The 24617-nt window shown below is 50.5% G+C and overlaps 1 protein-coding gene across 1 annotated transcript in view; it reads left to right on the top strand.

Moving 5' to 3' along the window:
- Positions 1-24617, top strand: part of Ttc7a (tetratricopeptide repeat domain 7A) — a 115459-nt gene that overhangs the window by 17749 nt on the left and 73093 nt on the right. Inside the window, exons 2-6 of the mRNA XM_045137642.1 lie at positions 5331-5409; positions 7202-7359; positions 7943-8006; positions 19986-20123; positions 22540-22623. Coding sequence (XP_044993577.1) covers positions 5347-5409; positions 7202-7359; positions 7943-8006; positions 19986-20123; positions 22540-22623 — 507 coding nt within the window. The 5' untranslated portion in view covers positions 5331-5346. The remainder of the gene's footprint in view (positions 1-5330; positions 5410-7201; positions 7360-7942; positions 8007-19985; positions 20124-22539; positions 22624-24617) is intronic.

Below are 24617 nucleotides of genomic sequence, written 5' to 3'. Positions count from 1 at the left end.
AGAGGAAGAAGAAAGAGGGCCATAGGCGCTGTTGGCTCCTGCCTCCTGGTAGCAGCTTGAGCCAGGATGCTGGGGAGGAGGCTGGCAGGGTGCCCGCAGAGTGGAAAATCACCCACGGCCCTAGGAGCAGCCTGCCTCCTCTGGGACACAGGGCCAGCCCCAGGGATCAGCTGGCCTCAGCCTGCGGACTACACTATCAGGGCCTACTGTGTAGCCCCAGGCTCTTTTTATTTTCTTTTTTTCTGTTTTTTTTTCCTTCAAATTTTTATTAACAACTTCCGTGATTATAAAAAAAAATCCCATGGTAATACCCTCCTTCCCCCCACAACTTTCCCCTTTGAAACTCCACTCTCCATCATATCCCCTCCCCCTCTCAATCAGTCTCTCTTTTATTTTGATGTCATCATCTTTTCCTCCTCTTATGATGGTCTTGTGTAGGTAGTGTCAGGCACTGTGAGGTCATGGATATCCAGGCCATTTTATGTCTAGAGGGAGCATGTTGTAAGGAGTCCTACCCTTCCTTTGGCTCTTACATTCTTTCTGCCACCTCTTCCACATTAGACCCTCAGCCTTGGAAGGTGTGATCAAGATGTCACTCAGTACTCCAGTCACTTCTTTCCAACACTATGATACCTTCTGAGTCATCCCAAAGTCACTGCCATCTGAAAAGAGAAGATTCTCTACCCAAAGTGAGAGTAGCGTTAATATAAGGGTATGAACATTAAGAGACGTGCTTACTGGGCAGTTTGATAAGCATAGTATATACGTTTAGCCAGATAGCAGCAGATGTTACACCCCTAGGGCTCATGACTGCCCCTGTTGTAGGTTTTCAGTATCAGGATGTATTCCCCCCATGGAGCGGGCCTCAGTCCAATTAGAGGGCAGTTGGTTTCCACCATGACAGACGTGCCACTATTGCATCCGTTGGCTCATTTGGCCTGGCTGGCCAATTATAAGGCTTGCAGTGTCCACTGTTGAGTATCTTCACTGGTGATTTCTCTCTCCCATTGAACTGCATGCAGAATGGCTTCTTCCAGCTTTCCGTCAGCTGGTCTACATGGAGGAGGTTATCAGCTCAGTTCCAGCAGGATTTCTCAGTGGCCTTGCATGGGCTCTTTTTTTTTTTTTTTTGTTTGGAAGCAAAAGGTCTCAGTGGGACCAAGAGAATCTCTGTTGTAGGGTGTTCCCAAGGTGTGTGGAGATCCAGGCCTTGTCCTATGCTTTCCCTGACTACCAGAGTACTGTGTTCTGCTTTCTTCCCCTGTGGCACCAGGGCTGGTAGGAGATAAGTGGACATCAAGCCCGAGGGCCTCCTCAGGCCCTTCTGTTGTCTTTTTCCCCTTCCTCGTTAGCTTCCATGCAAAATCATGAAAATTAAGATATCCGTAATACGATCTTTAATCCAAATTAGGAGAGAGAAAAATAATATCCCATGAACCTCTGCCGCATACCTGGCTGTGCTTGGGCTTGGGGTCCGTGGTCTCCCTGACAGCTCTGCGAGGAGACAAGGAGCCTTCCTTCCCGTTCCCATGTCAGAAACCTGGCTTCTTGATTAGACTCTGGGGAAATCACTTAAGCCAGTGGTTTTCAAACTGGGGAGTCCCCTGGAACTCCCTCAGAGGACTTGGGGGAGGAAAACCCAGATTCTTGGGCCCCACCTCAGCTTCCCGTTCCTCAGATCTGGAATGAGGGCTTTAGAATTTGCATTTTCAGACAAGTTGCTGGGATCATGAAGTTCTCGAGACCCTGATGCTATATCGGGGCAGGGACCGTACTTTGAGAAGCTCTGGTTTGGGTCACCATCTCCCAGAACATGGACTGAGCACCTCAAATGATGATTGTATGTGATACACACAGGAACCTGTAAAACATGTTTCTGTGTTTAATGTCTTTTGGCCAAAAATAACTAGCTCAGCAAATTCAGGATCTCAAGCTTTTTTTTTTTTTTTTCCTGAGGTAGGGTCTCACTCTAGTCCAGGCTGACCTGGAGTTGACTATGTAGCCTCAGGGTGGCCTAGAACTCATGGCAATCCTCCAACCTCTGCCTCCCGAGTACTGGATATGTGGGCCACCATGCCCGGCTCCATTTTTTTTAAAAATTAAGATGAAAAATCTATTGAAGTAAAAAAGTAGTACCAAATGAATTACACACATTACACATATACAGACACATACACATACATACTGGTGATGAGGTAGTTAAAAAAATGTGAACATGGGACTGGAGAGATGGCTTAGTGGCTGAGGCACTTGCCTGCGAAGCCTAAGGACTCATGTTCGACTCCAGGTCCCCACATAAGCCGGACACAAAAGTGATGAAAGCATGCAATGCTGCGCATGAACACAAGGGGGCGCATGCGTCTGGGGTTCATTCACAGCAGCTGAAAGGCCCTGGTACGCCCACTGTCTCCCTCCCCGTCTCTCTCTGTCTCTTTCTCGCTACCTCTGTCTCTCTTAAAATAGATAGATAAATGATTAATAAATCAATGTGACCATGTCATCTGACTAGGCATTTGTGGTGGATAAAGAAACACTTTTAGTCTTCTCCCACTTTGAGAACTGTCAAGAGTTTTTGTCTGGGGCTGGAGGGATGGCTTAGTGGTTAAGGCACTTGCCTGCAAAGCCAAAGGACACAGGTTTGATTCCCTAGGACTCATGTAAGCCAGATGCACAAGGGGGGGGGTATGCAACTGGAGTTAGTCTGCAGCAGCTGGAGGCTGTGGTGTGCCCATTCTTTCACTCTCTTTCTCTGTCAAATAAATAAATTAAACAAACATTTTTAAAGAGCTCTTGTCTGGATACATGGTTGCTTGGAGGTTCGCGTCCCAGCTCCTAAGGTTCTGTACCCGTATTGCACCCCAACTCTCCCTAGTCTGGCAGATGCTGGGTTAAGCGGAATTCCTCCCGGAAGTGAGCCTGCTTCCTTCCCCTGCCACCCTGTGGGTGGCAGCAACGCCTGGCCCTGAACCATCTCCCAGAAGCCCGAGCTTCCCCGCCCTGCTGACCACGCCTGGTTTTTGTCAGAGCCCTGGGCAGCCTAGGGCACGTGGTGACTCTGACAATCCCAGGGGTCTTTGTCCTCATCCTCTGCCTTGAAAACAAGGGTCTGTGTTTATATATGTTGGTGGCTTGCACGTTTTTTAGCCTTCTTGGTTAAAGCCAGGGCTTCTCTGAAGGACTTCTCCTGCAGACTCATCCTGTGACTTCCAGCTCCCAACACCCCAAAAAACTGAGAATTGGGGAGTGGATTGTGTGGCTTGCCCGGCTGCCAGGACCCTGCTTCTGCAATCTTTTGTGTACTGTGAATCTGGGGAGGGCGGGTGAGGCGGGGGTCCCCCTAGCAGATGAGCACAGACATCTCTTGAGAACACACACTTTGTAGCAGAATGTGATAAAGCTACAATGTGTCCCAGTCCTATCTCGCCATAGGAGCTGATGTTTGAGGTTCAGTATTTGCTTCAGAAGAGGAAATAGTAGGCAGGCAGGGCTGGGTTGGGGGCAGGGGTCATGGAGGAAAAGGTGGTATTAGAGCTTGTTTTTGCTGTTGCTATTGTTGTTTTGTTTGAGAGAGAGAGAGAGAGAGAGAGAGATTTGGTGCACTTGGGCCTCAGCCACTGCAATCAACTGCTGGACGCTTGTGCCACCTAATGGTCATGTGCGACTTGCACTTGCCTCGCTTTTGTGTGTCTGGCTTACTTGGGATCTGGAGAGAGATTGAACATGGGTCCTCAGGCGTCTCAGGAAAGCGCCTCTGAACCGCTAAGCCATCTCTCCAGCCCCAGAGCTTGTTTTTGAGGGACGATGGGAAACGGCTCTTGGGGACAGTGGAGAAGCACATCCCAAGACTTGGATCTGGGAGCTACGACCATCCAAAAAGGCTTTGTTTGAGTGGGGGGGGGGAGTCTAAGAAGAGGATGAGGGGGGGAGGGGAAGTGCAGGCCATGTTGAGGGTCTCCACTGGATTCTTTCCACCAAAGGGCGCAACCAGGGCCAGCCAGGCATGATCCCACGACTTGTACATGCCGTCTGGACACCTCCAGGAGCCATTTTCAAACCGCAGGACACAGCCCATGGCTATGACGCAACATGCGCTTAGTGGGCTGCAGCCAAGCGTTTTAAACTGGCAGAGTGAGCGAAATGGGAAAGGTCAGAGTTAGCTGCACGTAGCACAGATAGGAATTGTGTCAAACCAGTTTCGAGCTGGAGAGATGGCTTACTGATTAAGGCACTTGCCTGCAAAGCCAAAAGGGCCCCGGTTTGATTCCCCAGGATGCATGTAAACCAGCTGCACGAGGTGGTGCATACGTCTGGAGTTCATCTGCAGTGGCTGGAGGCCCTGGCACGCCCATATCTGGCTCTTTCTTTCTCTCTCTCTCTGTAACAAAAAAATAAACAATTTTTTTTTTTTAAAGAAACTAAGCCGGGTGTGGTGGCCCACGCCTTTAATCCCAGCACTCAGAAGGCAGAGTTAGGAGGATCACCATGAGTTCGAGGCCACCTTGAGACTACATAGTGAATTCTAGGTCAGCCTGAACTAGAGTGAGACCATACCTCAAAAAAACAAAAAAGAAAGAAAGAAAAAGAAACTAGTTTTATGTGAGGAAAGTGCGCATGAAGACTGGGTTGTAAGGTGAGATATGTTTCTCACAGTGGGCCACACTATAACAACCTTGACAATTATGTTCAGGCACAAATGGTTGGGTTATTGGACCCAAAATGTGGCAGGCTGGCCCTGATCACAGGGATCAAGAAGTAGGGTATGTCCCAGCACGGACCAGGACTGTTGTGAAGATAACAGAGAAGTGAAACTGAACATCATTCTAGTGTAGCCCAAGGTACTTGGGCCAAAATGACTTCTTGTTTGCAGAACCTAGTCTTGGTACCCTATTGTTATAAACTGGAAGCCCAAGTTTGGGGAGGCCGTTTGAAAGAGAAGGAATCTATTTCCCTCCTCTTTCCTTGTTGATGTCCCTGGTGGTCCTCCTGTAGGGTTCTAGAGTTATAACTGGCTTTTATTTATTTTTATTTTTTATTTATGAGAGAGAGAGAGGGAGATAGAGGGAGGGGAGGGAGAAGATGTGCACACCAGGGACTCCAGCCACTGCAAACGAACTCCAGATGCATGTGCCACCTTGCGCATCTGGCTTACGCGGGACCTGGAGCATCGAACCTGGATCCTTAGGCTTCGCCGGCATGCGCCTTAACTGCTAAGCCATCCCTCCAGCCCTTAAGTGGCTTTTTCATGCTGCCGATTAAAGGTGTTCAGGTTGAGGAGCGTATCTGTGGGAGCGAGGCTGGTAATGACCCTGCTTTTACTACCCTCCTTCTAGGAACATCGTGAAGGGCATGCGGGAACTCCGAGAGATTCTCCGGACCGTGGAGACCAAAGCAACGCAGAACTTCAAAGTGGTAACGTGGCTGTTGGCTTGAGCCGGTTTTCTCGTGGGTCCGTTAGAGTGAGAGGCAACAGAAGTCCCTGCAGGGGGCCCCTGACCCGGGCATGCCGGGTGCCCATGCCTACCCCGCCCCTGCCACAGCAGACATTGATAATCAGTCCCAACGTCCTTCCCCACCGAGTGTGGGGACACCCTTGACCTCGTCTTCATCACCTCACTGCAGACAGCTCCTAGGTTTAAGATCCGAGTGAACGTCTTCTGCCCAAGTCAGGCCTGCCCAACTTAGCCTTTAGTTTTTCCCATGTTGGAATCACATCTGCTTCTCAGGCTAGCGTGTTTTGTTTTGTTTTGAGGTGTGGTCTCACTCTAGTCCAGGCTGACCTGGAATTCACTATGTAGTCTCAGGGTGGCCTCGAACTCACAGCGATCCTGTTACCTCTGCCTCCTGAGTGCTGGTATTAAAGGCATGTGCCACCACATCTGGCTCACACTAGCATTTTTTTTTTTTCTTTTCAAAAACTTGTTTTATTAACAACTTCCATGACAATAAAAAATATCCCATGGGGGCTGGAGAGATGGCTTAGCAGTTAAGCGCTTGCCTGTGAAGCCTAAGGACCCCGGTTCGAGGCTTGGTTCCCCAGGTCCCACGTTAGCCAGATGCACAAGGGGGCGCACGCGTCTGGAGTTTGTTTGCAGAGGCTGGAAGCCCTGGCGCGCCCATTCTCTCTCTTCCTCTATCTGTCTTTCTCTCTGTGTCTGTCGCTCTCAAATAAGTAAATAAATAAATAATTTTTTAAAAAATCCCATGGTAATACCCTCCCTCCCCCCACTTTCCCCTTTGAAACCCCATTCTCCATCATATCCCCTCCCCGTCTCAATCAGTCTCTCTTTTATTTTGATGCCATGATCTTTTCCTCCTATGATGATGGTCTTGTGTGGGTTGTGCCAGGCACTGTGAGGTCATGGATACCCAGGCCATCTTCACGCTAGCATTTTATTTTATTTTTTTATTTGAGAGCAACAGACAGAGAGAGAAAGTCAGATAGAAAAAGAGAGAGAATGGGTGCTCCAGGGCCTCCAGCCACTGCAAACGAACTCCAGATGCGTGCGCCCCCTTGTGCATCTGGCTAACGTGGGTCCTGGGGAATCGAGCCTCGAACCGGGGTCCTTAGGCTTCACGGGCAAGCACTTAATCACTAAGCCAACTCCCCAGCCCCACACTAGCATTTTTTTTTTGCTGAGCTATCAGAAGCTCTCGCAAGCATGTGGCAGAGAGAGAGCCACTGGGACGCATGGCCTCCCATTTTTCTTCCACCTCTGAACTGGTGGGGGGGGTGGGCGGAGGGGAGGGGAGGGCAGTTCTTTTTTTAAAAAAATTTATTTATTTATTTATTTGAGAGCGACAGACACAGAGAGAAAGACAGATAGAGGGAGAGAGAGAGAATGGGCGTGCCAGGGCTTCCAGCCTCTGCAAATGAACTCCAGACGCGTGCGCCCCTTGTGCATCTGGCTAACGTGGGACCTGGGGAACCGAGCCTCGAACCAGGGTCCTTAGGCTTCACAGGCAAGCGCTTAACCGCTAAGCCATCTCTCCAGCCCGGGAGGGCGGTTCTTACACATGTGGGGTCAGGAGGAGAGAGGAGATGAGATAGAGCCAAGGGCATTGGAGGCAAGGGACTGAGGAGTGAGGGACTCCCAGAGGCCCGGCACTGCGGTGGGCATATTGGCCGGGTGGGGGGGCTGCCTAGATGAGCTGTGGGAGAATCTACCATGTGCCATGCTGAGAGATCTGCCCTTTCCGCTAGATGGCTGCCAAGCACCTGGCGGGGGTCCTGCTGCACTCGCTGAGTGAGGACTGCTACTGGAACCCTCTATCCCATCCTCTCCCCGAGTTCATGAGCAAGGAGGAGAATTCTTTCGTCACCCAGGCCCTGCGGAAACCTCACCTCTATGAAGGGGACAAGTGAGTACCCCCGCCCCCCGCCCTGCTGGGCCATGCCAATTTCGTTCTGTCAACAGGCTCTGTGCCCTTACCGGTGGCTCCTTGCCCTGCCCGGTGCCCCGTCTCTCAGCGTCTGCCCCGCACAGTGTTAGGAAGGTTCCTAGAAGTCAAGTCTTAGGGTGAGGTTGGGGAAGAGTCCTACAAGGCCATCTGGAGAGCACACACGTTATTTGGAGGTCACCTGCCTTCCAGACACGCTTGACACACTTCCTCCTGTCTTGGTGTGCCAGCAGTGAAAGTGGGATGTGTATTCAGCCGTCAGAGCTCTCCCCTCACTTTCTCCTGGTGCCTTACCTGGTGTTTTAGGCAGTCCTGGGACCAGATGGGTCACTTCCTCCCCCGCTCTCCCCTCCACCCCTGGACACCTGCAGCCTTTCTAGATCCCGAAGTCAGGCTCACAGAAAGCTGCGCGCGCTTATTCGGAGCCTGTGAATTATGCAGGAGAGGGTCACCTTACCAGGCTGGGGCTGACTTGGGTCACAAGGGCTAGAGGTGCCTTCGCTGTGGGCTGGGCTGGAGCCAGGGCCGCTGTTGTGTCTTTCAGCCTGTATTGCCCAAAGGACAACATAGAGGAAGCCCTCTTGCTGCTGCTCATCAGCGAATCCATGGTAAGTATCAGGCACCACTAAGGGCCAGGGGGAGGCTGTGGAAGCCCAAGCTGTCAACTGGCCTGGGATATCTTGAAAACTGGCAACTTCTTGGTCCTGCTCTTCCCACAGAGGGCGAGTCAGGTCCTCAGGCTTGAGTTTGCCAGCACCAGCTGGGTCACACTGGGAGGACTGGGCTCTGCGCCCCCCCCCCCAAGTGGGTAGGGACTGATGGACTGAGGGCCCCTCCTTTGGGATCGCAGAAGGTAATTATCGAAAGTCAGCACTCTGGTGAGCAGCTGGGTGCTCTGACAGGCCCAAGGGGGTGCTTGTACTTTGGGAACGAAAGGCCCCAATTCAGGCTCCAGCTATGAGCCCTTGAACCGAGGGCCAGAGCAAGCCGCTCAGTCTCTTTGAAGGTGAAACCCAGAGGTCAGTGTGTATGGAATTCACACGTTCACGCAACAACTATTGATGAGTGATTCCTTACCCAGGGTATCTGCGTGGGCACACTACAGAAAAAATAAGGCAGAGGTGGAGATACGGGGTGCTAGACAAAGCACAAGAGAAGTTCTGTTTAGACTTAAAAAAAAATCTTTATTTTATTATATTTATTTAAGAGAGAGAGAAAGAGGCAGATAGAGTGAGAATGGATGCACCAGGGCCTTCAGCCACTGCAAATGAACTCCAGATGCTTGTGCCACCGTATGCGTCTGGCTTACATGGGTCCTGGGGAATCGAACCTGGCTTTGCAGACAGGCGCCTTAACTGCTAAGCCATCTCTCCAGCCGCTGTTTAAACTTTTTCCACAGACCCATTTCCTGTCCCATGGGCAGGGCAGGGCCACGCATATGTGAGTTTGCCCATACACACAATGACCACGGGGCCAGGGAGTGGTTTTCCTAGTGCTGGAATATGTTGGAGGCTCCTTGCGGAAAAGCATGGTGTGTTTGGGTAGCTGGGTAGCCCTGGATGTGGTGGGATGAAGGATGGACTTTTCTACTCAAAGAGAAGGACAGGCAGGGTGGAATAGGGGGACTGTAGAGCTAAGTACAGAGTCATTGGCTTGGTCCAAGTCCTCTGACTGAGAAGCACGTTTTCTAGGACCATGCATGTGAGATGAGAGGTTAAGAAACCAAGGCAGGGCTGGAGAGATGGCTTAGCGGTTAAGCACTTGCCTGTGAAGCCTAAGGACCCCGGTTCGAGGCTCGGTTCCCCAGGTCCCACGTTAGCCAGATGCACGAGGGGGCGCCTGCGTCTGGAGTTCGTTTGCAGAGGCTGGAAGCCCTGGCGCGCCCATTCTCTCTCTCTCCCTCTATCTGTCTTTCTTTCTATGTGTCTGTCGCTCTCAAATAAATAAATAAATAAAAAGAAAAAAGAAAAGAAAAAGAAACCAAGGCAAGGCTGGAGAGATGGCTTAGCAGTTAAGGTGCTTGCCTGCAAAGCCTAGGGACCCATGTTCAACGCTACAGGTCCCACGTAAGCCAGATGCACAGTGATGCAAGGGTGCAAGGTCACAAATGTGCACAAGGGGGCGCAGGAACAAGCGTCCTTTGACCACCTCTGTGAGTATACCAGGGCTTGTTCAGGGAACTTGGGTGGATGGATGCACAGGTAGACAAAAAGAGAGATGCTGGACCACAAGGCAGGGAAGCCTTCTTTGTTGTTGTTGTTGTTTTTGTTAGCAAGGCCAGTCCAGCCTATTTTAGATCCAAGTAGTCCTGTGGAAAGGGCATCTGGAGAGTTCCAAAGGGCCAGACATTGAAGGGTATTTAGGTTGTACGTCTGTGAGGTGGCTTAGTGTTGTTCATGGGAATGGACTCCCAGCTGTTTAGGCAGATGTGCCAAGTGCCAGACTTGTGTTCACAGGAGACAGGAAGTTGTTCCTTGCTGTGGCCGCAGACTGGGCCTCAGTTTCTAATTCTGGAATCCCGATAACAGACCAACAGCTACCCCAACCTCAGCCGTTGTACCTGTGTACCCCTTCCGGTGAGACTGTAGTGGGATTACTTGTCTTTGGGAAATGGAAACGTGTGCTGAGGTACAATGTAACCCACAGGTGGATGGTAAAGGGGGGAAAGCAGGACCCTCCTGCTGGGGACCGAAGTGACTACCTCATGTACGTAAGCATTCTGTTGATCATACGAAATTACCGATTGTCAGTTTATGACGTACAAAATGGTAGTTTCATATCGATCATCTTAATACCAATATAATCTCAACCTTGCAGATTAAAAAAAAAAAAAAAAAAGTAAGGGTCAGAACTGGTATGTGTTTTTGGCCAAGGTCACCTACTAACAAACCTTGTGATCATGATCCAAACCAGATCAGTCTCCTTAAATGGCTTCCAAAAGCCCCGGGACCCCAAGCTCTTGGATTTCATTTATGGGTTTGGTCTCTTGCTTCCTGCTCTGATCCTTGGTTCTGTCATCCGTAAGAGGGGCTACCTATTTGGAGTGGAGAGATGGCTTAGCAGTTAAGATGCTTGTCTACAAAGCCAAAGGACCCAGGTTCAATTCCCCAGGACCCACATAAGCCATGCATCTGGAGTTCATTTGCAGAGGCTGAAGGCCATAATATGCCCGTTCTTTCTCTCTCAAGTAACTAAATAAAAATAGCTGGGCATGGTGGTACACACCTTTAGTCCCAGCACTCGGGAGGCAGAGGTAGGAGGATCGCCGTGAGTTCGAGGCCACCCTAAGACTACCTAGTGAATTCCAGGTCAGCCTGGGCTAGAGTGAGACCCTACCTTGAAAAACCAAAAGTAAATAAATAAATAAATAAAAATATATGTGGTGGTTCGATTCAGGTGTTCCCCATAAACTTAGGCGATCAGAATGCTAGGTTCCCAGCTGATGGTGATTTTTGGAATTAATGCCTCCTGGAGGCAGTGTATTATTGGGGGCGGGCTTATGGGTATTATAGCCAGTTTCCCCTTGCCAGTGTTTGGCACACTTTTCTGTTGCTGTTGTCCACCTGATGTTGGTGAGGGGGTGATGTCCACCCTCTGCTCATGCCATTATTAACCCCTGCCATCGAGTCTGTAAGTCAAAATAAACTCCCACACACACACACACAAAAGAGGGGCTACCTAATTGTGAGAAGCAAATGAGTTGAGTCTTCTTCAGGGGTTTGTAAACAATAAACAAGGGCATGCCACAGGTAGCTGTTCTCAGCTTTCTCCTCGGAGATCATGGTGGGCTCTGTCCCGTCTCCCTCCCCCCACCCCCCGCCACTCTCTCTGACCTCTGCTTGGCGCAGTATCCAGAACCAGAGGTCACATGACTCTCCCTTATACCTTAAGCTGCCCTACGTGTCCAAGCAGAGTAATGGGCTGTTAAGTAGAATGGCCAGCTGATCTGTTCAGGAAACTTCAGGGACCCCCCCCCCGCCAGGCTGGCCAGGCACTGCCCTAGGACATTTCTTGCAACCTACAAGGCAGAGAGGTGGCTCTGCTTGATTTGCTTGGCCACAGGGCTGGCTGGTCTGCCTTCCTGTGGCCCCAGCCTGTCAGACATTTGGAAACCTGAGGGATTCTGGGAGAGAACTGGTGTGAGACTTGGCCTCGGCATCGCATCTGCAGAGGCCCGTTCCCCCTCCGCTCTGCAGCTGCTTCTCTGTGACTTCGAGAAGTTTCTCAGAGCGTGAAGCCTGTCTTCCCTCCTGCCTCTCTTTTTCTCCCTCCTTCCCTGTGTGTGCGTGCATGGTGTGTGTACAGATGCGTGTCCGTGTACGTGAGGGCGTGTGTGGCCGAGTGTCTGGTGCACGCGTTTGTATGACTATGGAGGCCCTGGGTAGATTCAGCTACCCTCCTTAGTCACTCTCTACCTTATATTTTTTAAATATTATTATCTATCTACATGTATTTATATATATATGTATTACAACAGGTTATACATTATACACTATTTTCCCCTTACCCCGACTCCCTTTACCCCAGGGGTCCTTTTCAATGGGGTTTTGGTGGTCACTGTGGGGTCATGAAGGCCTCAGTCAGTCCCTGTGGGGTAGCAGGGAATCCACTCTGTATCTCTTACAATCTCGCCTCCCCCCACCCCCCGTCTTCCCCAAAGTTCCCTGAGCCATGGCAGGTCTGTTGGCAGTTTGATCTAGTGTTGAGCTCTTTGTAGCCTCTGGATTTCTGCTTGCATAGGTGTTTTAAAAACTATTTTATTTGGGGCTGGAGAGATAGCTTAGCGGTTAAGGTGCATGCCTGCAAAGCCTAAGGACCCAGGTTCGATTCCCCACTTCCCATGTAAGCCAGATGCACATGGTGGCACATGCGTCTGGAGTTCGTTTATAGTGGCTAGAGGCCCTTGCACACCCATTTTCTCTCTCTCTTTCTCTCTTTCTCCCCCTGCCCGTGTCTCTTAATAAATAAATAAGTAAATAAAAATAAGTCTTGGGCTGGAGAGATGGCTTAGCGGTTAAGCGCTTGCCTGTGAAGCCTAAGGACCCCGGTTCGAGGCTCAATTCCCCAGGACCCACATTAGCCAGATGCACAAGCTCATTCTCTCTCTCACTCTCTGCCTGCCTGCCTCTCTCTCTCTTAAATAAAAAATAAACAAACAATAAAAAAATTTGCTTATAAAAAATATTTTATTTATTTATTTAAGAAAAAGAGAGAGAGAGGTAGCTGGGCATGGTGGCACATGTCTTTAATCCCAGCATTTGGGAGGCAGAAGTAGGAGGATTGCTGTGAATTCAAGGCCACCCAAAGAATACAGAGTGAATTCCAGGTCAGCCTGGGCTAGAGGGAGACCCTACCTGGAGAAACCAAACATCACCCCTCCCCACCACCAAAAAAAGAAAAAGAGATAGAGGCAGAGAGAAAGAGAGAGAATGGGCACACTAGGGCCTCCAGCCACTGCAAACAAACTCCAAATGCAAGTACCACCTTGTGCATCTGGCTTACATGGGTTCTGGGTAACCAAGCCTGGTTTCTTCGGCTCTGCAGGCAACCACCTTAACCACTAAGCTGTCTCTCCAGGCCTTGCATAGGTTTTGATTATTCTAAATGCCTGTCACCATCACCTTGGAGCTGGTTGTCAGGCTAGCAGTAAGAACAGTTATTCAGGTGTCACTTCCTCTGAGACTCCAGGAGAGATTTCTTACTTTTTTTTTTTTTTTGAGACAGAACTCTCCTTGAACCAGAACTCACTGATTTGGAAAGACTAGTTAGCAGCTAGTAAACCCTAGGGATCTACCTGCCTCCACCTTACCAGCTCTGGTACTGTGGGTACATACCCCAATGCCAACATTTTTACCCATTGAGCCATCTCCTCAGCCTTCCGGCTATTGTCATGATCACCCAAGAGGTGACCTGAGCCAGCCTCTGCCCAGGCTTCCACTCTGACCTATGTGCCTTTTCCTCCTATTTGGTGCTTGCTGTAGATAATAGGCTTGGAGAGAAATTCCTAGGACAGCAGCTGGCCGCTTTGGCAGTAACTCAAGTTTTCCTGGTGCCTGCAGATTTTTTTGGTTGTTGTTTATTTTTTATTTATTTATTTATTTATTTATTTATTTAAGAGCAACAGACAGAGAGAAAGAGGCAGAGAGAGAGAGAGAGAGAGAGAATGGGCACGCCAGGGCTTCCAGCCACTGCAAACGAACTCCAGATGTGTGTGCCCCCTTGTGCATCTGGCTTAAATGGGTCCCAGGTAATCAAGCCTGGAACTGGGGTCCTTAGGCTTCACAGGCAAGTGCTTAACTGCTAAGCCATCTCTCCAACCCCCTGCGGAATTTTTTTTTATGCTACAATGTAAGCTGTGTCATCATCATCATCATCATCATCATCATCATCATCATAGCTCCAGGCTGTCCATAGAGTAGCCATTGCCGCATAGTGTGTTTGAAGGTTTCCTGAGCACAGCAGCCTCTATGTCAGAGGTCTGGAGCTCCTGCGGGGTGCGCATGGAATTTGGATCTATTTTAGTTCTGGGCCGACTGTGTGATCGGAGTGAGTGAACGTGCCGTGGCTTCCAAAAGCGAAATGGAAATTACAAACGTTTTCCGAGGAACGTGAAGGATTTGAGTTATAACTCAAGATACGTATATTGAACCCAGTTTTGTGTCTTTAACCCAAACAGGTGGTCCACGTGCCCACCTGATCATTCATCCACTCACCATCCATTCACACGGCTACCTGCCCACCCTCCCTCACCAGCCGCCCCCTCACCTTGTTTGAGCAGCGATCACGTGCTCTGCTTAACCAATGCCTAACACTGTAGATACAATAGCGAATGGTTCAAAGACCTAGTCTCCAGTCTACTACGCCCACCAAATGCAGCGAGTGGTAAAGCAAACAGAATTTTGGACCCGTTTCCATTTGGCCCCCGGAGGAAGAAGACATAATTCCTGGTGTGGGCTGTCAGGAATGGAAAGTTGCAGAGGTCTTCTGTGGATCAAATGAGGGATGTCTCTGGAACCCGGGACCCCTCAGCTGAACAAACTAGTTTTGTACTGTATCCAACCCCAAGCATCTGTTTGCTTGGATTTACAGTTGGGCAATGTTCTTATCTCCTTGAGATAAGATTCTGCACTCGGGAGGCAGATGTGGGAGGATCCCCATGAGTTCAAGGCCACCCTAAGGCTCCAAAGTGAATTCCAGGTCAGCCTGGGCTAGAGTGAGACCCTGCCTTGAAAAAAATAAAGGTCTAGATATGGGCTGCAGAGATGGCTTCATGGTCAAGGCGTCAAGGCGCTTGCCTGCAAAGCCAAAAGATCCCAGTTTGATTCTCCAGGACCCACATAAGCCAGATGCACATCTGCAATTCGTGTGCAATGGCTGGAGGCCCTGGCACACCCATTCTTTCTCTCTCTCTGTACCTCTTTCTCTCTCAAATAAATAAATAAAATGTATTTTAAAAATAATACTAGCCAGGCGTGGTGGCTCATGCCTTTAATCCCAGCACTCAGGTGGCAGAGGTAGGAGGATCACCGTGAGTTCGAGGCCGCCCTGAGACTCCATAGGGAATTCCAGGTCAGCCTGAACTAGAGTGAGACCCTACCTCAAAAAACCAAAATAATAATAATAATTATTATTATTATAAAAAAGACAACAAACTTGTTACTGCACTGGATCAGGAGAATGTTCTGCTCAAAGCAGGGATCTGAGTTCCCGAAAATGATCTAAGGGCTCCCGCCTCTAGAGTCTGGGGGGCTCCCCCGTGTGGCCCTAGGGCAGTGAGCCCAGGGAGGAGGAAGCAGGACTGGTGATCATGCTGAGAAGGGACTACGAAGGTGGATAATATTCGTGTGGGGTCCCCAGCCACAGACGTGTTCCCCCCACTTGGAGGCTCACTAGCCAGATCCATCAACTTCTTTCTTGCTGCTCCGGTTTCCCCACCCAGTCCTGTTTCCATGACTGTATACACACACCCTGCCCAGCAGCGGGCACCAGCCCAGCACAGCTGTGGTAACCACGCTTCTGCCTTGGCACAAGTGCCTGCTCACAAACTCCCCTCACCCCTTCTGCCCAGAGCTTGCCTTTCCTGTTATCTGCCTGTGTGTGTATGTGTGTGTTGGGGGGGGGGGGCAGACTAGGGCCTCTCTTCTGTTTTCGTTCTTCCGAAAATCCACCCTTCCCTCCCCACCAGACACACCCAGAGGCCCATTCTCTTACTGGAGGCCAAGTTTTTTTGGGGGGGGGCAGTTTCCACAGTAGCCCCACAATCTTTCTCTTGGGGGGGGCATTGCTTGTTCCAAAAAGGTGGATTGGTAAAGTTCTGCATTCAAGGAGCTGTCTGTAGGTGGCACATCAAGCCACAAGAAGTGAGGGAGTCAGCCATGGGCACCAGGGCATGCTGCTGGGTGCCAGTGAGGCAGGAAGGGGGTGGGGGCTTGATCTCCCCACTGATATGGGCCAGCTACGAGAAGGCTACCACCCAAGCTGGGTATAAGGAACCCAGAGCTTCCAGATTGATAAGAGGAGACCAAATCAGACTTGACCAAGTCAGAGCTTTGGACATTGAGGACCGCAGGGAATTCCACGTGGCTGGTGAGCGGAAGTCAGCAGGTGGGCAGCACCAGAAAGGAGTTTATTTTATTTTGGTTTTTTTTTTTTCGAGGTCGGGTCTCACTCTAGCCCAGGCCGGCCTGGAATTCACTGTGTAGTCTCAGGGTGTCCTCAAACTCATGTCAACCCGAGGGCGGTAGTGACAGCTCTCCGCCCAGGACCACCTCTGGAGGGTGGCTCCCCAGTTCCTGAATATGCCCACTAAGGCTTCCTCTACCTTGAGAGAAGCCACTGCTTACAGAGCTGCTGTTCCCCTTTACCGACCTCTTCCACCAAAAGCCTGAGTCAGGTTCCCCTAGGAATGTGGATGTCCATTTTGGAGCCCCCATCCCGAGTCTCTGTTGCCCATTTCCTCATTCTTGCTCCCGCATTCCCTCCCCCGCCACCAATCTTGCAGCCCGGAAAGAGTACCCCCCACCCCCACCACCATCCACACTGGGTGCCTGGAGCTGGGGGCTGCTGGAGGTGGAGGAATGAAGACGAAGACGGTTAGGAATGGAGCCCAAGTTGTGTTCCTGCATGGCTTGAGGAACTAGCTCCTGCCAAGTCTCTCCCCAGCATTTCTTCTGTCTCTTGGTCGGTGGTTGTGTGGGTGGATTACACTGGGAGGGAACGGGATTTCTTGGCACTGTCCCTTCCTTAACTCTTCGGAGCTCCTGGGCAACTTGTTTACCAGGCAGGCTTCAGCGCTTGGCCTTTCTGATGAGTTCCTGCCATCCCTGCCTTCTTTCTTTCTTTCTTATTTTGTTTTTCAAGGTAGGGTCTCACTCTGGCCCAGGCTGACCTGGAATTCACTATGGAGTCTCAGGGTGGCCTTGAACTCACGGCAATCCTCCTACCTCTGCCTCCCGAGTGCTGGGATTAAAGGCGTGTGCCACCACGCCCAGCTTTTTTTTAAATTAAATTTAATTTATTTATTTGAGAGAATGAGAGAGAAATAGGCAGGTAGAGAGAAAGAAAATAGGCATGCCAGAGCCTCCAGCCACTGCAAATGAACTCCAGATGCATGTGCCACCCTGTGCATCTGGCTCTACGTGGGCCCTGGGGAGCCGAACCTGGGTCCTTTAGCTTTGCAGGCAAACGTCTTAGCCAGTAAGCCATCTCTCCAGCCCATCCCTGGTTTTCCTTTCAGTATCTCTCCTTGGGCCCCTCTGTGTCCTCAAAGGAGGGAACAGTACTCACTGATCGTGTCTGGAGGGGCAGCTGTCAGGATCCTTGGCCATTATCTTACCTCCCCTGCCCCCTTCTTGAAATGCTTCCGTGTGTGAATCAGCTCTTTGGGGGCTGAGGAGCATGTTAGCACCCAAAGGGTACCTTCTAGGATAATGCACTTTGGCCCTGGGTGGCAGATGTCATAGTTATCTCCTTACTGCTGGGATAACACACCCAATCAAAAGCAGCTGATGGTGGGGAAAAACAAAACAAAACAACAAAGACTTTAATTTTGGCTTACTCCGTGATGGCAGGGGAAAGTGTGGCATGAACAGAGGCTGGGCATCACCCCCATGCCACGGCAGGAGGACGACAGCACTGGGAGAGGGAGCCAACTCTGGCAAGGCGGAGCTGGCGATAACACCCTTAAAGCAACACACCAGCCACGCACCAGCAATATACTAGCAACACACCAGCAATACGCTGGAAACACACCAGCAATATACCAGCAATGCACCAGCAATACACTGGCAACACACCAGCAATATACCAGCAATGCACCAGCAATACAACAGCAACACACCAGCAATACACCAGCAATGCACCAGCAAGGCTCCACCTCCCAAACTGTCATCAGCTGAGGACCCAGTATTCAAAACACATGAGTTTATGGGGGAGTGTCTAAAATGCAAGCCACCACACAGGTCACACCCAGAGCCCGCAAGGCCATAGGGTTTCTGTCTCCCCAGCCGGAGGCCCCAGGGAGCGTCAGCCCCTTGCCTAACGAGAGAGGGCAGCCCTGGTCAAAGGGAGGTGAACAGGAAGGGGCCTTGAATTTGATGGGAAGCTGGGATTTCAGGGTCAGCAGTTCCTGTTTGTCCTTTTCTGGCAGGCCAGTCCTTGGCCCTGACAGCCTGTGGGAAGCAGAGGAGGCTCAGATAAGGACAGAGACCCCTTTGGCAGAGGAGAGAACAGGGAGGCGGATGCTGAGAATGAGTGTCTGTCCCCGGAGTTGGTTCGGTTGGTTCAGACCCCCGAGCGTTTCTCTCCCTGGTCCTGGCCCTATTGCTGCTCAGAAATCTTGACAACAACCGCTGCTGGTCAGCTCCTTGAATCTCGGGAGGAGGAGAAGTTGACTCCAGAGGAGAATAAGAATCACTATTTGTTTTTTAACAAAAATATTTTATTTTTATTTATTTGTTTGAAAGAGAGAGAGGGAGAGAGAGAGAATGGGCGACCCAGGGCCTCCAGCCACTGCAAAGGAACTCCAGATGCGTGCGTCCCCTTGTGCATCTGGCTAACGTGGGTCCTGGGGAATCGAACCTGGGTCCTTTGGCTTTGCAGGCAAATGCCTTAACTGCTAAGCCATCCCTACAGCCCCAGAATCACTATTTCTATGTTTAGTAATGCTATGTGTGATTTTTTTTTTCTGGAGGTTGATAACTTTGCTTGTGGGTAGATTTTTCTTTAAAAGATCGGGCAGTTACATGCATACTTCAGAAGTATTTTCCTGGAGCTAGGGACATGGCTTAGTGGTTAAACGCTTGCCTGTGAAGCCTAAAGACCCCGGTTTGAGGCTCAATTCCCCAAGACCCACGTAAGCCAGATGCACAAGATGGTGCATGCATTTGGAGTTCATTTGCAGTGGCTGGAGGCCTTGGTGCACCCATTCTTTCTCTCTCTCTCTCTCTCTCTGCCTCTTTCTCTCTCTATCTGTCTGTCCTTCTCAAATAAAGAAATAAAAATCAACAAAAAATTTTTAAGTATTTTCCTGTACAAAAAAAGTTATATGGGTTTTGTTTGCTATCTAATTTTGGTTGTATTCTTTGATGTTAACACATTTTGTATTACTGTATTGTATAGTTGGATTGAATCATGTAGGGTCAAATATTAGATATGATTTAATAGTGTTAATCAATTTAAACCCATCCCAGTCACCTTTTTTCCCCCCAAAATACTGCCAGATGCTGATGTTCAGTGTAATTTATTTTGCCTATTCAATTATAGAAAGTGGTGCTCAGTTGTAGACTCTATTGTACCTTTTAAGACTTGATGTATACATTCCATGTAACACAAAGGGCAACAATAAAATAGCAATCCGGGCTGGAGAGATGGCTTAGTGGTTAAGTGCTTGCCTATGAAGCCTAAGGACCCTGGTTCGAGGCTCGATTCCCCAGGACCCACATTAGTCAGATGCACAAGGGGTACATACATCTGGAGTTCATTTGCAGTGGCTGGAGGCCCTGGCACGCCCATTCTCTCTCTCTGTCTTTCTCTCTCTGTTACTTTCAAATAAATAAATAAAAATAAACAAAAAAATTCTAAAAATAGCAATCCTAAAGAAAGAATATGGCAGAAGAAAAAAACAATCACTATTTCATGTCAGAAGCAATGCCCCAGTGCTAAGCATCAACGGCAACGCATCTAGCCGAAGGGCGTGTGTTTGGAGCACTGTTCTGAGGACTTTTCTTTGAAAAGTTTGGAGCATTGCAGAATTCCAACATGAGCCTAAGGATCCTAATATTTGATCTTACATGATTCAATCCAGCTATACAATACAATTATACAAAAATGTGTTAACATCGAAGAATACAACCAAACTTAGGATGCTCCTTCGTGGATCCTGGACCAAGGTCTTTCTGTCTTTGGAGAGAGTGTCAGTGGGGATGGAGACGGCTATTCCTGATCGTATCGCCACCGACCTGGCCTGGGCTTGGCCGTGCAAAGGGTGGTAGCGAGAGGGTTTGCAAGACTAGGCCCCGTCCGTGGTAGAGACAGGCACTTGCCTATCTTGTGTCCTCACTTGTTCCCAAACTACATTCCACCCACAGGCGACTAGAGACGTGGTTCTGAGCCGGGCCCCGGAGCAGGAAGAGGACCGGAGAGCGAGCTTGCAGAACGCCGCTGCCATCTATGACCTTCTGAGCATCACGCTGGGCAGGCGGGGACAGTATGCCATGCTCTCTGAGGTAGGGGCAGCCACCCAACCGACCCGCGCTCCCTGAGAGGGGGTGCATAAAGGGGAGCGGATGGAGCCACCGTCTGTCCTTCCTCTCCTGTCACTTTCCTCCCAGACTGCTCTGTCTTTTGCAGCCCTGTGGCCTTAGCAACTCAGACCGGCCTCAGCTTCCTCATCTGTGAAATGTGGGTTAACTAAAAAAAAAAAAAGAAAAAAAAACTCACCTCAGGGGCTGGAGAGATGGCTCAGTGGTTAAGACACTTGCCTGCAAAGCCAAAGGATCCCGGTTTGACTCTCCAGGACCCCAGATGCACAAGGGGGTCACGCGTGTGTCTGGAATTCGTTTGCAGTGGCTGGAGGCCCTGGCACACCCATTTTCTCCCAATCTCTTTCTCTCTCTCAAAAACAAAAACAAAACAAAGCCTCATGGGCTGCAGAGATGGCCCAGCGGTTAAGACACTTGCCTGCAAAGCCTAAGGACCCAGGTTCAGCTCTCCAGGTCCCATGTAAGCCAGGCGCACAAGGCGACTCACATGCACAAGGTCACACAAGGTAGCCGACGCATCTGGAGTTTGATTACAGTGACTGAAGACCATAGCGTCCCAATCCCCCCCACACCACCCCACTAAAGAAAAGAAAAAACCTCACCTCAGGGTAGTAAGGAGGAATAAGTGAGCTCATATTTGTGAAGCTGAGGATGGGTCTGGGGAGGTAGCTGTGAAGGTCGGAGCAAAGCTATAAAAACATGAGGGCTTCCGTTTGGTCCCCAGCACACATGTGAAAAAGTCGGGCACCAAGCCGGGCGTGGTGGCGCACGCCTTTAATCCCAGCACTCGGGAGGCAGAGGTAGGAGGATCGCTGTGAGTTCGAGGCCACCCTGAGACTCCATAGTGAATTCCAGGTCAGCCTGAGCTAGAGTGAGACCCTACCTTGAAACCCCCCCCCCCAAAAAAAAGGAAGAAAAAGTCGGGCATGGCTGGCCACACCCGTCACCCCAGAGCTGAGGGATGTGGACACGGGAGTATCACTGGGGGCTCCCTGGTCTCAGTGAGAAACGGAGAGCTCCAGGTTCAATGAGAGACTGTTTTTAGAGAAAATAAGGCAGAATGACGTCTCCCTCTGAGCTCTCTGTGTACGCGCACAGAGAACAGGCACCCGTACACGTGTGTGAGGTTCAGGGGTGACCAAGACCTCGGAGACCACTCTGAGGCAAAGATGGAAGCTTTTATTCAGGGGAAGAATCACGGGCTGCCAGGACTGGCTCTCAAGAGCGGAGCAGAGCCAACTTTGAGGTTACAGACCGTGGGCTATGTAGAGCTCTTCAGCTGGGGGAAGGTGGGAAAGGGAAATAGCTAGGGTGTGAAACCAGAACCGTGACCAGGTGACCTGAGAGAGAAGGGGACAGGACACCTAGACCTGGGCCATTGTTAGGCAAGGAAGGCACAATGGCTGGGTGGTTCCTGGAGGAATGTGGATGACCAACTTCCTTGTGTCTCTGTCGCCTCCTGCAGTGATTCCATCTTGTCCTGACCTAACAACGTGAACACACCACACATGCGTGTACCACATATGCATAATTACCACATACTACAGCCCTCCCCCACAAGCTAAGAGCAGGGCCATGTCCAATGATAATAAATGCTAAGCAATTGGGTTTTTAAAATTTTGTTGTTACTTCTTATTTATTTATTTGAGAGTGACAGAGAAAGAGGCAGATAGAGAGAGAAAGAGAGAATGGGCGCGCCGGGGCCTCCAGCCACTGCATACGAACTCCAGATACATGCGCCCCCCCTTGTGCATCTGGCCTACGTGGGTCCTGGGGAATCAAGCCTCGAACCAGGGTCCTTAGGCTTCACAGGCAAGCGCTTAACCACTAAGCCAGCTCTCCAGCCCAACAATTGTTTTTATTGGGTGTAATATAATGTGTAGAGCATTTTCTTTTGCTTTTGCTTATTTTCTTTTGATTTTAGAGAGACAGCCATAGAGAGAATTGGCACTCCAGGGCCTCAGCCACTGCCGTCAAACGCCAGATGCTTGCGCCACCTAGTGGGCATGTGCGCCCCTGCGCCTGCCTCACCTCTGTGCGTCTGGCTAACGTGGGATCTGGAGAGTTGAACATGGGTCCTTAGGCTTTGCAGGCAAGCGCCTTAACCGCAAAGCCATCTCTCCAGCCCTGTAAAGCATTTTCACATGTCTTATTTCATCAGCGTGTCACCATGGCCCTGGGGAATCACTCACGTATCATGCGATGGGAACTGAGGGCAGAGGGTGAGACACTTACAGCCTCGTATAGCATGCCAGTGGCAAGGACAGGGTTATCTATCCCTGGATCTTCAGTAGGACCCAAGTGCTTATTTGGGCAGTGGTTATCCTACAAGGAAATGGGATAGCTGGTGTGAAAGTGCTGATCATCTCCTCCTCCCCAGTGCCTGGAACGAGCCATGAAGTTTGCCTTTGGAGAATTTCACCTTTGGTACCAAGTGGCCCTCTCCATGATGGCTTGTGGGAAGGTAAGGCCCAGAATTAATTCTTTCTTTCTTTTCTTTTTTTTTTTTTAATCTTTTTTTTAAATTATTTATTTATTTATTTGAGAGCGACAGACACAGAGAGAAAGACAGATAGAGGGAGAGAGAGAGAATGGGCGCGCCAGGGCTTCCAGCCACTGCAAATGAACTCCAGATGCGTGCGCCCCCCTTGCGCATCTGGCTAACGTGGGACCTGGGGAACCGAGTCTCGAACCGGGCTCCTTAGGCGTCACAGGCAAGCGCTTAACCGCTAAGCCATCTCTCCAGCCCCCCCCCTTTTTTTTTTTAAGAGGAGGGTATATACTGATCCTCTAGGGAGTTCTGAGGAACCTCTAGTCCCTCTTTGAGGTGGAGGGCAGGGACTGCTGTAGAGCCAGGTGCTGGGCAGAGGTGAGTGGTTAGCACCGCCCAAAGCAAGGTAGGCGTTTACTCTTATCTGCGCAGCCCGTGTGGCAGCTACCCTTAATTTTTCCCTGAGATCAGAATGACACTTATGCAAGCCTCTATTTTAAGCAATGACATGAAAGGAAAAGCCTTCCCGGAGCTGGGGGCCGACGGCACTGGGGCTGAGGGTGCCGCAAATGCAAGAAACAAGGGAGCACGGGCTTGCAGATGCCTCCGCGAGCCGCAGATACCCCAGGGCCCTTTCGTGGGGCTGAGGGAATCCCTCGGCCCCCAGCCCATCTGTGCTACGTTCCATTTCTAGCTCCGCAGCTGTCTTTTTGAGGAGGGCCCTCCCGACATTGCCAGCGTTGCCTCCACAGATGGAGGAGTGCCAGCCAGCCTTGGGTCTCGGCAGGGCCTGGCAGAGATTGGGGGGAAGGAGATCAGGTGTTGTGGCTCTTGTACCCCCAGAGAGGTTGCGAAACACAGCCAAGGTCAGCGGGGGAGCTGCCTCAGGGTACCCTCTGCTGAACATTTATCTTCCCAGCCTCCCGCCCCACTTTTATTTTTAATTAATTATTTATTTATTTATTTATTTGAGAGCGACAGACACAGAGAGAAAGACAGATAGAGGGAGAGAGAGAGAATGGGCGCGCCAGGGCTTCCAGCCTCTGCAAACGAACTCCAGACGCGTGCACCCCCTTGTGCATCTGGCTAACGTGGGATCTGGGGAACCGAGCCTCGAACCGGGGTCCTTAGGCTTCACAGGCAAGCGCTTAACCGCTAAACCATCTCTCCAGCCCACTTTTATTTTTGTTTTGTTTTGTTTTTCGAGGTAGGGTCTCACTCTAGCTCTGGCTGACCTGGAATTCACTCCATATTCTCAGGGTGGCCTCGAACTCACGGCAATCCTCCTACCTCTGCCTCCCAAGTGCTGGGATTAAAGGCGTGCGCCACCACGCCCGACTTAGCTGCCCCCTTAATAATGTGGGCCACCTTCCAGAGCATCTTGGAAGTGGCAACAGGATCTGTTGGATAAGGACTCAAGGGGGAATTCAGGGCTAGCAAGATGGAGGAGTGGAGGGGCAATAGCTTAGCGGTTAAGGCGTTTGCCTGAGAAGCCTAAGGACCCCGGTTCGATTTCCCGGGACCCACGTTGGCCAGATTCACAAAGGAGCGCACGCGTCTGGAGCTCGTTTGCAATGGCTGGAGGTCCTGGCGCGCCCATTCTCTCTTTCTCTGTATCTGCCTCTTTCTCTTTCTTTCTCTCTCTCAAATAAATAAATTTTTTAAAAATGGAGGAGAGGAGACGATTGGGGAAGAGCAACATTCCAGGCAGCAAAGGCCGTGTGAATGAAGGTAGAGGGGCTGGACAGATGAGCCTGAGGTGGGTGGTAGGATTTAAGGCTCCGTCCTGCCTGAGTAACCGGAGCAGATGGGGAGGAAGTTTGGAGCTTATACAGAGCCTCCGTGCCTAGCACTCAGCGTCAAGGGAGTACTTCTTCCTGCCTCCAGGAAGCACCTCCAACCGTGGAATATCATAGAGCCGGAGAGGCCCGGAGACAGGGCAGTGCACCCATTTGTGGGTTATGGGC

Source organism: Jaculus jaculus, chromosome 18 (genome assembly GCF_020740685.1).
Source record: "Jaculus jaculus isolate mJacJac1 chromosome 18, mJacJac1.mat.Y.cur, whole genome shotgun sequence".
Lineage (NCBI taxonomy): Eukaryota > Metazoa > Chordata > Mammalia > Rodentia > Dipodidae > Jaculus > Jaculus jaculus.
Note: the sequence above shows the minus strand (reverse complement) of the source record. Positions and strands in the feature narration are given on the sequence as shown.